The sequence below is a fragment of the Capsicum annuum genome, chromosome 12, assembly GCF_002878395.1.
Source record: "Capsicum annuum cultivar UCD-10X-F1 chromosome 12, UCD10Xv1.1, whole genome shotgun sequence".
NCBI classification, from domain to species: Eukaryota; Viridiplantae; Streptophyta; class Magnoliopsida; order Solanales; family Solanaceae; genus Capsicum; species Capsicum annuum.
The window spans coordinates 92,668,224-92,683,028 of record NC_061122.1 but is presented as its reverse complement, the minus strand read 5'-3'; the positions used below and the strand labels follow the sequence as shown (position 1 = coordinate 92,683,028).

Genomic DNA, 14,805 nt, shown 5'->3' with positions numbered 1-14,805 from the left:
ATTGACTTAGTACTCTCCTTAAAAAAAATATTTAATAGAGGTTTATCTTACTACTAAAGTAACCCTATTAATGAATTGAAAATATAAATTTGATTATATACACTTTACATAGTCATTTAATGATAGGAGTAATATTAAAAAAAAACAATAAACTTCTCTTGATCTTAGAACCTAGACAACCAAAATAAAATAAATATTTTTAGCAAGAGGACCAACTAATATGAAACGGAGGGAGTAAGTCTCTTGAAACTCATTAACCTAGAAAGTGTAAACGAAGGATAATATTAAAAGAAATTCCCAATATGTCTTGAAAATGTACAATTCACTAATTTTGGATATTAAAAATAGCTCAAAAATTAACTTATTTTGAACTAGAGAGTAGTACATAATTTATTCGAAAAAGAGAAAAACTACAGTGAATTCTCAAACAGAACATTTGAACCTGAGCAGCTAGAAATCTTTGTTTTCCAGTCTACTTTTCTTGAGATTTTCAGTATGCTCTTTAATCTTCATTTAGAAACAAATATATAAATAAATACATGCAAACAGAACACAATCATTCGGAAACATCCTCCCTACCTCACCTCCAAGGTAGTGGTACAGACTTCGTACACTTACCCTTCCCCAGAACCCACTTTGTGGAAATATACTAAGTATATTGTTGTTGTTTTCGTTGCAAACAAAACACAATTATCTGCAGATTGCTCATATATGCTCGTATTATTGTTTGACAGTAGCCAACAAGCTAATGTGCAACATACATATGTTGTAATATTGATGATTTTGTGACTTGGTAACAAACAGAAATTTGCTCTATTTCAACAAATTAGTAATGAGCATCAGCAAGAATTGTAAAGTGAGAGGATGATTGTAAATATGCATCCATTAATTTTTCTCTTCAGCAGCATAAAGCTTTTTGATCTCCTCCACATCATCATAACTACCAAGAAATATTGGTGCCCGTTCATGTATCTTCGTAGGAACTAAGTCCAGTGCCTGCATAACACAGTCAATCAGAGTTCATATAGCCGACCCTAACTTGCTTGGGACTAAGGCATAGTTGATTTTCAAGTTCTAGCATGATTAAGGTAATCTTAATCTTGATTCATAAAAGTATGAGAATATCAGCTCCACTACACTTTCCATTCTTTCAAGGAAATTCTTTGGCAAGGACATAAAGTGGAACCAAAACAAACTTGCAGTTTCTCTTTTATTAGAGCTTAATTATTTATTCAGATATCTTACCCGCTCTTTTCCGGTAAATGCTTGGCCTCCTGCTTGTTCCATCAGAAATGACATGGGAAATACTTCATAGAGAACCCTGTTTCATAAGTTTCATTTGTAACCTTTCAGAAAATTATTGTTGAGAATTTCCTTTGTGACTCAGAGGATGTTCATAACTTACCGCAGCTTTCCATTGGGGCTTTTCTTATCAGCTGGGTACAAAAATATACCTCCATAGAGTAATGTACGATGAACATCAGCTACCATGCTGCACGTTACAGTCCATGTGTCATGTAAAATGAGGTGGTAATTATTATTTACACCAGGCAACATCTTTAACATACATCTAACAAAGCATGATTAGTTCATTTACACAGATTTGTCTAATAGAAACAAACGTCGTTTTATCTACCCATTAAGAACGACTGCAAAATAATATCCACACCCCGACAGAGTAATTCAGCTTTTACATTTCAATTAGATCAGCTAAGCAAGACTGCAGCAATAAAAACAACTAAAATTACAAAATACCAGCATCAAACCAATTGTCGATTTTCAAATTCACAAGAGCTATTCATGCGCTACTCAAAATATAAGGAGCCATTTTGATCAAAACCAACCCAACCATCCAATCAAACCAAACAAGCCACGAGCTTGATTATAAGTGTGTGACATACATACAACCCTGTCTGCACATTTCATATGAACCTTTTAACTTCTGAAATTTTGAACTTTAGTTGACTTGTAAGAGCTGCAAGATGGTTACAGAGTGATCCTTATAATGCTATTCATATGTTAACAATATGAAAATTCTCCAGAAGTTTTCATCTCTATTTTTAAGTACATCTTAGAAAATTAATTAATGCTTGAACAGTGAATCTGAAGATGCAATTCTTTAATGGAAGGAAATGAAATCACAACAGATAGAAAACTAAGCAGTTTAAGCACTTAAATCTCACACTACATAGCTCAAGTACCTTCCGATATATCTTAAGGATTTGGGTGAAGAACCATCCTCGGGGAACTTGCAGCTCTCCACATATCTGAAATTTGAAGAGAAGTAAGACAATATAAATTGGAAAATGTATGTTACTAAGCTCATTAAACATACTTGGATGTTGGACCATCCCAGTTTTTGGCATTTCCCTCATTCACTGAATAAATCTTTCCTTTCTTAGGAATCTGCATGTTGGAAGCAATGTAACAATCTTGCTAAACAGAGATGCATCAATCCAAATAACATAAAACAAACAAATGGAAAATCATAAATTGGAATGTTGATAGGCTTAAAATAATATTTACAAAAGCTAGACAAGCTATGGAATCAGTGATGTGGAAAAGGTGAGGTCACAAACTCGAAATATCAAATAGCAGAAGGGGATAATTTTAAGTTTAATCAAAGGTCACTTCAGATTCAGAAAAGGACATAAGATGTTATTTAGGCTACAACAATTTCACATGGCATGCTGTCTAGCGTTCTCACAAAGAGATCATGTTTTACATATTAAATTATCATAATTATAAATGTTGGTTCTTTGGTTTACCAGCAAGCTATAACAGATTCTATTGTGGGGACTATAATATAGTCGATAACAATCACTTGATTATTTGCAATTCTTCTATATTTGTGTTGTCAATCACACTAAAATTTGAATAGGAAGTGTTTAATCCACCTTTGCTACCATTCACATCCTTGGCCTATTTACCTTTATTTTATCCAATTTTAATATTTAGTTTTACTGTGATGTAATTAAATATTTTGAGATGGTTCGGGCATGTGACAATGAGGGGCACAGATGCCCCAGTGCAGAGGTGCGAGAGAGGTTGGCTATGGATGGATTCAAGCAAGGTAGAGGTAGACCGAAGAAATACTGGGGGAGGTGCTTAGACATGACATGGAGCAGTTATAGGTTACCAAGGACATGACTCTAGATAGGAAGATAGGAAGATGTGGAGGACGCTTATTAGGATAGAAAGTGTAACGTCCAAAAATGTGAATCGATCATAACGAATTGGGGAATTTTATTGATAGTTCAACTGTTGTGAATTTTACAATTTCAACTGAAAGATTACAACGAAATTGTAACTACAAATTCATCTATTCCGCCATTGATGGTACTTGAGCCTTCAACTAAATTCCTGTAAGAAAGTATTAGAGTGAGGATCGGGAGAGGTAAGGTGAAGAAGAAGAAGAAGAAAATAGAGAGAATTTCTGAGAACTGATTATACCGAGAATGAGCTAACTGCCAACTCCCACTCCAATTGGGATATTTAATGAATTGAAGATGAATGATCTTCTATGGGACTTGGGGCCTTGAGGCCCAGGCTTCTTGTTGTTATGAGTGAGTTAGAATTATTGTTTTTTGACTTCTAAATCTATTTCCAAATACCCTGAATCTTCTGGAAGCTTTGATTTGCACCGTTGGATCATGAATTGATCTTCTAATCTCAACCTTCCTTTTTATTCTCTTGGACAGCCCCACTAGTGACGTGGCTGCTTCTACTACACACGTGTCTTTTACTTTACTCTTATTTCCCCAAATCATCAATTACAATTATATATAACCGTTGGACATTACAATCCCTCCTCCTTCAAAACGACCTTGTCCTCAAGATTAATTCTGTGAAACAAACTGCGGAAATCGGCTACGAATGTAACTCCAATCTTCCCACGTTGCTTCCTCAGCACTAAGATTAGCCCAGTGCACTAACACTTGCACTACTGCAGTATTGTTTGCATGCACCAGTCGTCGACGGAGTATTGCGAGGGGTTCCATCATAACTCGACCAGCACTGTCACAAGCTGGTGGTTGCTGCTGCGAGATGATGTCTGGACCTACCCGACGTTTAAGCTGGTACACGTGGAACACTGGGTGCACCTGAGACCCTGGTGGAAGCTGCAAGCAGTAAGCCACTGACCCTATCTTTTCCAGTACTTCGTAGGGCCCATAATATTTCGCACACAACTTAAGATTGCGCCTCACTTCCACTGAGGATTGGCGATACGGTTGTAGCTTCAAATAGACCTTGTCAACCACCTGTAGAGTCCTCTCCGACCTTTTTCGATTTGCATAAAATTTCATTCTTGATTGGGCCAACAGTAGATTATCTCGCAAATGTTGTAACATTTGTTGCCTCTGGGCAATACATGCTCTAGCTGGTGTCTGGGTCGAGTAGCCTAGTGAACCCAAGGGAGCCTGAGGTGGTTTGATACCATAGAGGGCTTCGAATGGTGTAGACTTGAGTAATTGATGGTAGTTGGTATTATACCAAAATTCAGCGAGATGCAACCATTTACTCCACTCCATAGGATTATTAAATACCATAGCTCTCAAGTAAGTCTCCAAGCATTTGTTGAGCCGTTCAGTCTGCGCCTCCGACTGGGGATGATAAGCTGAGGTCGGTTGAGTGTAGTTCCCAAGGATTTAAACAACTGTCTCCAAAATGAACTAGTAAAGACAGAGTCTCGATCAGTCACAATGGACTTTAGAAGGCCATGTAGTCTATAAATTTCCCTTAGAAACACTTCAGCTACAGTCTGTGCAGTGTAAGGATGTTTTAGGGCAATAAAATGACCATATTAGTCAATCTGTCCACCACTACCAAAATAGAGTTCTTGTGATGAGGATTGGGCAACCCCTCAATGAAATCCATCCCAACATCATGCCATGGCTTCTCAGGGATGGGTAGGGATGGGTAGAGGCTGTAGAAGACCTGGGTAGTGTACATTTTCTGATTTAATTCTCTGGCAGACATCACATTTACTCACCCACTGAAATATGTCTTTCTTCATATTAGGCCAACAAAATATCATCTTTATTCTATTGTAGGTGGCCTGCTGACCAAAGTGACCCCCCATTGGAGAAAGATGAAGTGCTTGCGATATCTTGCGCTTCTCAGGTCAGTTCCTTTACCAAGGAATATCTTTTGATCATATCTGATTACTCCTTGATGGAGTGTATATCTTCCCATATTAGTGGGGTTGGTGATCAACTCAATAACTAATTGTAAGGCATTGACGTCATGCTCATAGCTAAGAATCACCTCATGCATCCAAGTAGGTTCTAGGGTGGTCATAGCTGTTACACTAGCTTCATCCTCCAACCTCCTAAATAATGCATCAGCCACCCTATTTTCTGTCCCTTTCTTATATTGGACCTAATAATCCAGGACAAGCAACTTAGTTAGCCCTTTTTGTTGTAAGGCAGTAGTAATTTTTTGCTCAAGCAAACATTTGAGGCTGTGATGGTCAGTTCTAATAATGAAATGCCCAGATAGTGTCTCTACCTATCAACAGCATATAGTACTGCCAAGTACTCTTTTTCATATGTAGAAAGCCCCCAGTTTTGCTAAAATATGTTATAGGTCTGCCATCCTGCATCAAAACTGCCCCTATCCCTTTAGCACATGCATCAGTTTCAGCGAGGGCCAATATAGGGGCTGTAGTCATAGCCTTTTTTAATTCTTGAAAGGCAATAATGGCTTCTGAACCCCAACTAAAAGCATTCTTCTTCAACAAGGTAGTTAAAGGCTTGCTAATCCATCCATAGTTTTTGATGAATCTCCTGTAATAGCCAGTGAGACCCAAGAAGCCCCTCATTGACTTGAGTGTCTTTGGCATTGGCCAATTAAACATAGCTTCTATCTTGGCCGGATCAGTTTTAACACCTTTTCCAGTGATAATGTGTCCCAAGTATTCTATCTTGTCTTGACCAAAAGCACATTTTGATTTCTTTGCATACAACTGTTCTTTCCTTAGGACATCCAAAACTTGTTTAAGATGAACCACATGCTCTTGAATGGAAGTACTATACACAAGAATATCATCAAAGAACACCAAAACAAACTGCCTCAAATAGTCCTTGAACAGATGGTTCATGGTTCATGAGACTTTGGAATGTAGCTGGGGCATTGGTCAATCCAAAGGGCATAACCTTGAATTCATAATGCCCCAAGTGTGTTCTAAAAGTTGTCTTGTGAAAGTCTGGCTAATCATTCTAATCTGATGATAGCCAGCCCGCAAATCTATTTTTGAAAACACCACTGCCCCATGTAGTTCATCTAATAGGTCATCAACCAAGGGAATGGAAAATTTATCCTTCACAGTCATTTTATTTAGTTCCCTATAGTCCTCACAAAACCTCCAGGTTCCATCTTTCTTCTTAACTAATAACACTGGAGAGGAAAAAGGGGAGTGGTTGGGCTGGATAATGCCTTCAACATCTCTTTAATTTGATTTTCAATTTCATTTTTCTGAAAATAGTTATATTTGTAAGGTCTTATACTTACAGGAATGCTTTCAGGTTGTAGGGGAATAAAGTGATCATGTTTTCTTCGAGGTGGCAGAGTGGCTGGTTCCATGAAAACATTAGTGTATTCTTCCAGTGTTGAGCTAAAAATCCCTGGTATGCTCTCCGGTTCTTTTCCTTCTACTGTTGTAATGGTGAAAAGATGACCCCAAACTGATTTTCCCTTTTTCATTAGTTGTTTCAAAGTTCCAGCTGACATACTTTGTAATGTAGCTTCATGGTAAATACCCCTCAACCTCACCCTTTTTCCTTTGTGTAGACTTGAGCTTCATAAGCTATGAAGTCCAGCAGCACCGGATTGTGATTTTTCATCCAATCACCCCCTAAAATCACGTCACAAGCTCCCAATTTTGCCAATCTGATTGAGTCTTCAAACTCTATTCCTTGAATTTTCCATTTGAACTTAGGACAAGAGTAATCACTCATAAGGATACCTCCATCTGCAACTGTCACTCTCATTGGATTAGCATTTCGTATGATACATCCCATCCCTTTTGTTGTTGCTATGTCTAAGAAACTGTGTGTACTCCCCGAATCTAACAATATCATCAAGTTTTTCTTGCCCACTTCCCCTTAAAGACTTATATTGTTTGGAACTTCCACCCCTGATAATGCATGTAGGCTAATGGCCTCATCCACTTCCAGTTCTTCATTGAATTCCAATACTTTTTGTGCTTCTTCTGTTACAAGTTCCTCAACTGCTCTTTCTTGTTCTTCAGTAGCAGTTAAAGCATTTAACTGTTTATTTTTGCATTGATGCCCATAATAATACTTATCTCCACACTTGTAACACAAGTCTTGTGTTCTTCTAGCCTCCATTAACTTGTTGTTAGTAGATATTGTGCCAGATTGTCCTTTTTTTGGTGCATTATTGATTTGTTTACTAGGATATGTGAGGGATAGATTGTTAGGCTTGTTCCACTGAATTCTATTTCTCTTGCTTGCTGCTTCTAGAACCTTCTCCTGGTGTCTAGCTTTATCTATAGCTTAACTAAAGGAGCAAGGGTTAAGCATTTTCACTGTATGCTTAATACTACAACAACAACAACATACCCAGTGCATTCCCATAAGAGTGGGGTCTGGGGAGGGTAAGATGTACGCAGTCCATACCGCTACCTCCGAGGATTTCACTGTATGCTTAATATCTTCTTTTAATCCTTCAATGAAAAATCCCAGGAAAAACTCCTCCGGTATAGTAGGATTTCTTATCAATACCCAAGCCTTCAAATCCTCAAACCTCTCCAGATATTCATTAACAGTGGTCCGTTGCTCTATCTTCTTGAACTCTCCCCGCAAATTTAATGCACTATTAGCTGCATCCACAAATCGTTTACAAATTTCATCCACAAACTCCGGCCATCTAACAATTCCTCGACTCAATTGATAAGAGAAATACTAAGCTTCTGCTCTTCCGCTAAGATGTAACACCGCCATTTCCAATTTTTCTTCAGGCATCTCGACTTGATGGTAGTGAAAATACCTCTCACACTTGCGCAATTATGCTTGTGGATCACCATCTTCGAAATAGGAAAATTCAACTTTGTGATTAAAATTGTGCGTTTGGTGTTGTCATACTGCAGGTACTTCATGAGGTTCCATGTTCCCATGCCGTCCAACTGAACCACTAGCTTGAGCTACTCCGGGTGGTGCTCCCAAAACTCTGTCTCTCGCTGGCATTAACCTCTCCATCATAATGTCCAATTTCCTACCAAGGTCATCAATTTTGGCGTCTGTAGCTTCCGTCTTCTGATTTGCAGCTGATACATGGGCCATGAATTGAGATTCCTGATGTTCTCCTCCAACGTTTTTATCGTGTGTCTGTCATTGTCATTTATAGGGCCAGGTCGTGCTTTGATACCACTTTGTAATGTCCAAAAATACGAATCGATTGTAACGAATTGGGGAATTTTATTGATAGTTCAACTGTTGTAAATTTTACAATTTCAACTGAAAGATTACAACGAAACTGTAACTACACATTCATTTATTCCGCCATTGATGGTACTTGAGCCTTCAACTGAGTTCCTGTAAGAAAGTATTAGGGAGAGGATCGGGAGAGATAAGGTGAAGAAGAAGAAAAAAATAGAGAGAATTTCTGAGAACTAATTATACCGATAATGGCTAACTGCCAACTCCCACTCCAATTGGGATATTTAATGAATTGGAGATGAATCTTCCAGAAGCTTTGATTTGCACCGTTGGGTCATGAATTGATCTTCTAATCCCAACCTTCCATTTACCTTTGGACAGCCCCACTAGTGACAGTGGCTGCTTCTACTACACACGTGTCTTTCACTTTACTCTTATTTCCCCAAATCATCAATTACAATTATATACAGTCGTTCGACATTACCAAGTGTATTCCCACAAGAGTAGGGTCTGAGGAGGGTAAGATGTACACAGTCCATACCGCTACCTTCGAGGATTTCATTGTATGCTTAATATCTTGTTTTAATCCTTCAATGAAAAATCCCAGTAAAAACTCATCTGGTATAGTAGGATTTCTTATCAATACCCAAGCCTTCAAATCCTCAAACCTCTCCAGATATTCATTGACAGTGGTCCATAGCTCTATCTTCTTGAACTCTCCCAGCAAATTTAATGCACTATTAGCTGCATCCACAAATCATTTACAAATTTCATCCACAAACTCCGGCCATCTAACAGTTCCTCGACTCAATTGATAAGAGAAATATCAAGTTTCTGCTCTTCCGCTAAGATGTAACACCGCCATTTCCAATTTTTCTTCAGGCATCTCGACTCGATGGTAGTGAAAATACCTCTCACACTTTCGCAACAATGCTTGTGGACCACCATCTTCGAAATAGGGAAATTCAACTTTGTGACTAAAATTATGCGTTTGGTGTTGTCTTACTGCAGGTACTTCATGATGTTCCATGTTCCTATGCCGTCGTCCAATCGGTGCTCCCAAAATTCTGTCTCTCGCTGGCATTAACCTCTCCATCATAATGTCCAATTTCCTACCAAGGTCATCAATTTTGGCGTCTGTAGCTTCCGTCTTCTAATTTGCAGCTGATACATAGGCCGTGAATTGAGATTCCAGCTTTCTGATGTTCTCCTCCAACGTTTTTTATCGTGTTTCTGTCATTGTCATTTATAGGGCCAGGTCGTGCTTTGATACCACTTTGTAATGTCCAAAAATACGAATCGATTGTAACGAATTGGGGAATTTTATTGATAGTTCAACTGTTGTGAATTTTACAATTTCAACCGAAAGATTACAATGAAATTGTAACTACACATTCATCTATTCCGCCATTGATGGTACTTGAGCCTTCAACTGAGTTCCTGTAAGAAAGTATTAGAGTGAGGATCGGGAGAGGTAAGGTGAAGAAGAAAATAGAGAGAATTTCTGTGAACTGATTATACCGATAATGAGCTAACTGCCAACTCCCATTCCAATTGGGATATTTAATGAATTGGAGATGAATCTTCTGGAAGCTTTGATTTGCACCGTTGGATCATGAATTGATCTTATCCCAACCTTCCGTTTTATTCTCTTGGACAGCCCTACTAGTGACGTGGCTGCTTCTACAACATGTGTGCCTTTCACTTTACTCTTATTTCCCCAAATCATCAATTACAATTATATACAACTGTTGGACATTACAGAAAGTTAGTAGGATGGGGGCTAGTAGTTGCAGAGTATCACGGGTAGTACCTTGTTCTTGGAGTTTTTGGGTGTTGTTTATGGTTTCGGGTAGATTGTTGGCAGTATTATTTGGTGATAATCTTGTTCCTGCTACTATCTATTGTTTTGGTACTACCTTTTGTTTCTTGTTCTTATATTATGTCTTTCCTACGTTGTTTGGTCTCGAGCCAGGGTCTATTGGAAACAGCCTCTCTACCTCACCTTTGAGGTAGTGGTATAGACTGCGTACATTCTTACCCCCCCCCAGACCCCACTATGTGGGAGTATGCTGTGTATGTTGTCGTTGTTGGTGTTACTGTAATGTAATTAAAAATCACTCTCATGCTATTAAAAAGAATTATAATAAAAATACATAATTACCAATATTCAACAGGTACAACATTTTCTTTTAATTAGGTAAAAAGCACACATGAAATTCTGCTAACTTTTAAGGGTATTTGACTATTTGTGGTCCTTTCATAGACGGCAAGGATAGTTTTGGCACCAAAAACAAATGAAGAGTAAATGTGAGCTGTTTCGAATAGTTCGAAGCTAACTTTGACCATTTTCCGTTACTAGATAGTAGATACATTATAAGAATTTCGTGGGAGATAACAAGAGATGATTAATTAATAAGTAATCACATGAAGAACAATCTACATATCTTGAAAGTATGTTAAACTATCTAAATATTAAAAGTCTTGTTCACATTCAAACTCCACCTTCGGACAGTATCCAATTTAAAGCTCTAAGACAATCTTGATTCTTGAGTACTCATGACATGATCCAGAAAAGGATGACCAAACACAGTCAGTAGGTAGGGAGACCCGCATGCACTTCAATTAGAAGTAAATAGCTGAGGAACAATGTTACCTTGATTTCTGGATGAGTTAAGATGAACTCGCCTAAAGAGGGGTCAAGTGTAAAACCATTAACACCTTTTCCAGTGCTCAAGACAAGCTGCAAACAACCGAGCCCGAAAAAGATATTGTCACGGATAATTGCAATTCACACTAGGCAACAGTTTCCAATAAGAATCATACAATAATTTGTATAGTTTTGGGATCTATGTTTGTGGAATCCAACAACACTCTCAGGACTTTCCAATAAATGGCAATATCTGATTATCCATACCGTACAAGAACTTCCATACATGCAGTATCCAGCAGCTAACATATTCTTTCCAGGTTGCAAGACATCATCTAGTGTTGGTTCATGAGCATCCTTCATCATGTATATCCCAAAGATCTAGATAAAACAGATGTGTTATGTCACTGTGCAATCGTGTAAGAGGTAAAAGTTATAGTAGTTAAAAGACTGTGAATGAAAAATTAATAGCTTGAAGTGGAATGATACCGTTCCGATAGAAACGCCACAATCAATATTGGAAGATCCATCCAGAGGATCAAAAACTACACAGTACCTATTTTTAATATTGTAGAGATGCAGTCATATTAATGATAACCCAAATGAAAACACCTTAGTTCTTAAAAGCTGTGAAAACCATGAAAATATGAAGAGCTACATTACGTACTTTCCACGCTTAGCAGGCTCTACGAAAGTAGCTTCTTCGTCTTCTTCAGACACGAGAATGCACTGTATAATTTGAGATCTTTAAGATCGTGACCATTAGGTATTTTAGCACAATGCATTAAAACATGAGTGGGCCTTACTGTTCGGCCGCTGCTGACCAAAGCCTTGATGAAAACTTCATTGGAGAGTACATCCAGTTTCTTTTGGTCTTCACCCTTCAATTAGAAATTGTAACATTCTGATGAGAAACAAATAATTAAAAACTTTAAAACTACGAGTACAGCATTTGGTCTTTACCCTTCAAATAGAAATTGTAACATTCTAATAAGAAACAAATAATTAAAAACTTTAAAACTACGAGTGCAGCATTTCTAACAACTTGCCTGCACATTAGTCTCACCAGCAAGCCCAAGGAGTTTGGCCAAACCTGCCTGAAAAGATGTATCCACAGCTACATACCTCAATAATGGAAGGAAGGATAACTCAAAACAACATAAATCTAGTTTGAAATGCATGCTGAAAGAGTCACTGCAGTGAAGCTTCCTATGCCTCGACCATTAACATAAATAACAAAGGATAGGCTTGACAGTTTGAAAGCAACTCTTTGGCCTATATCATCAGGAACTGCTGTCAATTTGATTAGAGAAGAGATAAAGAAGAATTCACATTCCTCCATTCATCTAAGTTTATAAAGAAACCAATTTTATCAAAGAATAGCTCAACCTCTTGCACGTGAACTTGTAAAATTCTAAGCTTGATTTTCACAAAAGTTAAAGAGTTATTTGTTTTATTTTGACTCCCAAACTCAAATACAATAATCAGAAAACCTGAAACCAAATAGCACACCCATACCAATTACCAGTAACAAAAAATTGAAAAAAAAGATCTCTTGATAGCAAGATTAGATAATTTCATGCATAGCCTAAGCAGAGCAATCTTTTAATGAAGAAAATTGGCAACCCATCATACACAAGATTATCTTTTCTTGTGACCGTTGTGTCTGACCAGCTAGCACACACCTCGACTGTTCCACCGGTACCGACTACCTCCCACCGCGACAGAAGCATCATACACTAGATTATAATCAAACTCAAAACTCAAATAGCAGTTAGGCAAAGAAGGTCATACACTACCTTCATCCAAATTGAAATGTCTTACTTTACGTTTTTGTCAGTTCCAATAAGAATGTTCCTTTCTATATTTAGTAAGTTTTCCCATCTTAACACACCATGCTCAATCAAAGTAAGCGGGTTTGGCCATAAAAATTGTGAGCAGTTGAAAAAAATAGTTTTTGTTTTCAAAGTGAAAATTGATAAGTGAAAATTGGAGTTGTGTTTTGGGCCATGAATACTATTAGGAGTTATTTTTTGAAATTTTCTGAGTAATTTGGAGTAAAACAGCTTTTTGATATTTTTCAAATTCCTAAAACAATTAAAACAGTTTAATTCCAAAATTTTCAGGAAGTTATGGCCAAAAGTGTGAAAATTTCAGTTTCATGGCCACACGGTCCTACGACACTCAAATTGGGATGGAGTGAGTATATACATAGAGATGATTAGATAAGGAAATTGAGCATGACTCAATGTTCTAGCTAAATACAATGCAATTAAGCAAGATTCTAAGGGGCCTTTTGGTACGCGGGATAAGGTGTGATATTCCTAGATTAAGGTTGGATAAATTATACCGTGTTTACCCAGAACAAATTTATACGCAGGCTTAGTCCTGGATACTTCACCTTATCCCATGCAGCTTGGTAATTGGTATTATTTTATCGCATCCCCACGTGGAATAAATTAGTCCAGGAATTATAATCCCAGGAATAAGGAATAAGGTATAAGATATAATAGTCAACTTACTTATCTCATCATTTGTGGTTTATACCGTAGTGATGGGATAAGTTATACAATATACACGGACACGGTGAGATAACTAATCGAGATGACTAACTTGTTCCCAACCAAACGAAGAGTCAAGGACGCATCAATTGAATCAGCTATTTGAAGAATTATCGATATCTATTGGATCAACGCTACATAAAAGCTGACCTTGTTAACAGCAGTACAGACAAATTTGCAGCCAAGAACAATGTGACTGAGCAATATAGTGAAGTCGCCGCGAGATTCTGGATATTTAGTTTGCTCATTCAACACGAACCTTGTTATTGTCATCAAATCTGTCCGATGCGCATCCGCTGCGTGATCCATATCCGATAACTCTTCAATTCCTCCTTCTTCTTCTTCCCCTCCAATACTCCAGCAATAAAGCAGTAGTTTATAGTAGTAGTACAATTGTATGTATATCAATTAGGGTGGCACGCAATTCGATGTTGACACGAGTGATCATGCAATAAATAATTAGTGTCGATAAAAGGGTAACCTGGGAAAATGAACGGGATTGGTACTTGGGGGTATCTGATGTCAATGCAAGTTTCATATGACACGTGGAGAGACAAGGGGGAGCTACGGTACCCTTGGTTTTGCAGCAGATACTGTGATCTTTTGTGTTCGAGCTATCAAAATGGGTAGACCAATTTAGTTCTAGTGGGCTAGAAAATTAAATGGATTATGCCTTTTAATTAAAGGGTTGTTAAAATAATGGTCCGATCCAGTCCTCAGTAGGCTATAGAATGAGACAAATCGAAATCGACCCTTTAGAAAAAATAAAAACAATCTGAAATATAATAAATGAAAATATTGTAAATATTAAACATTCACTAACTTTTAGGTTTCACTTTAATATATCTTCTACTAGTTTGTAGCATGTTAATAGACATCTTACTAATAATTTTAGGGATCATTTGGTTGGGAAAAAGTTATCCCAAAATAATTAATCTTGAAATTAATTATTTCGAAATTAGTATTTCATCATGTATATGAGATAATTTATCTCATCACTATGACGTAAATAGTGCGATAAATAATGTCGATGTTAATTAATACCTCATACCAAACATGGGATAAAATAGCCCTTTATTTTATCTCAAATTATTTATTTCTTATACCTCACGCTAAACGATCCCTTAGTTGTAATTAGCTCATCACATTTACTGTAATAAGTAGAGAAATGATCATTAGCTAAAAATTTCAT

At 37.4% G+C, this 14,805-nt stretch overlaps 1 protein-coding gene across 3 annotated transcripts; it reads right to left on the bottom strand.

The window, feature by feature from the left end:
- Positions 1-673: 673 nt before the first annotated feature.
- Positions 674-14,276, bottom strand: LOC107850669 (fructose-1,6-bisphosphatase, cytosolic). 3 transcript variants are annotated; one of them, XM_016695361.2, is made up of 12 exons: positions 13,764-14,276; positions 12,102-12,149; positions 11,859-11,933; positions 11,720-11,781; positions 11,542-11,608; positions 11,320-11,433; positions 11,059-11,145; positions 2,336-2,406; positions 2,202-2,267; positions 1,406-1,492; positions 1,246-1,321; positions 674-996 (listed from the first exon to the last, which is right to left on the bottom strand). In XM_016695361.2, the coding sequence occupies exons 1-12, from the start codon at positions 13,920-13,922 to the stop codon at positions 886-888; spliced, it is 1,023 nt and encodes a 340-aa protein (XP_016550847.1). In that variant the 5' UTR covers positions 13,923-14,276; the 3' UTR covers positions 674-885. The 3 variants fall into 3 exon arrangements, with proteins under 3 accessions (XP_016550847.1, XP_047257846.1, XP_047257845.1); XM_047401890.1 differs by lacking the exon at positions 13,764-14,276 and adding an exon at positions 12,852-13,647; XM_047401889.1 differs by lacking the exon at positions 13,764-14,276 and adding an exon at positions 12,688-12,800 and having other exon boundaries at positions 12,102-12,177.
- Positions 14,277-14,805: the final 529 nt, after the last annotated feature.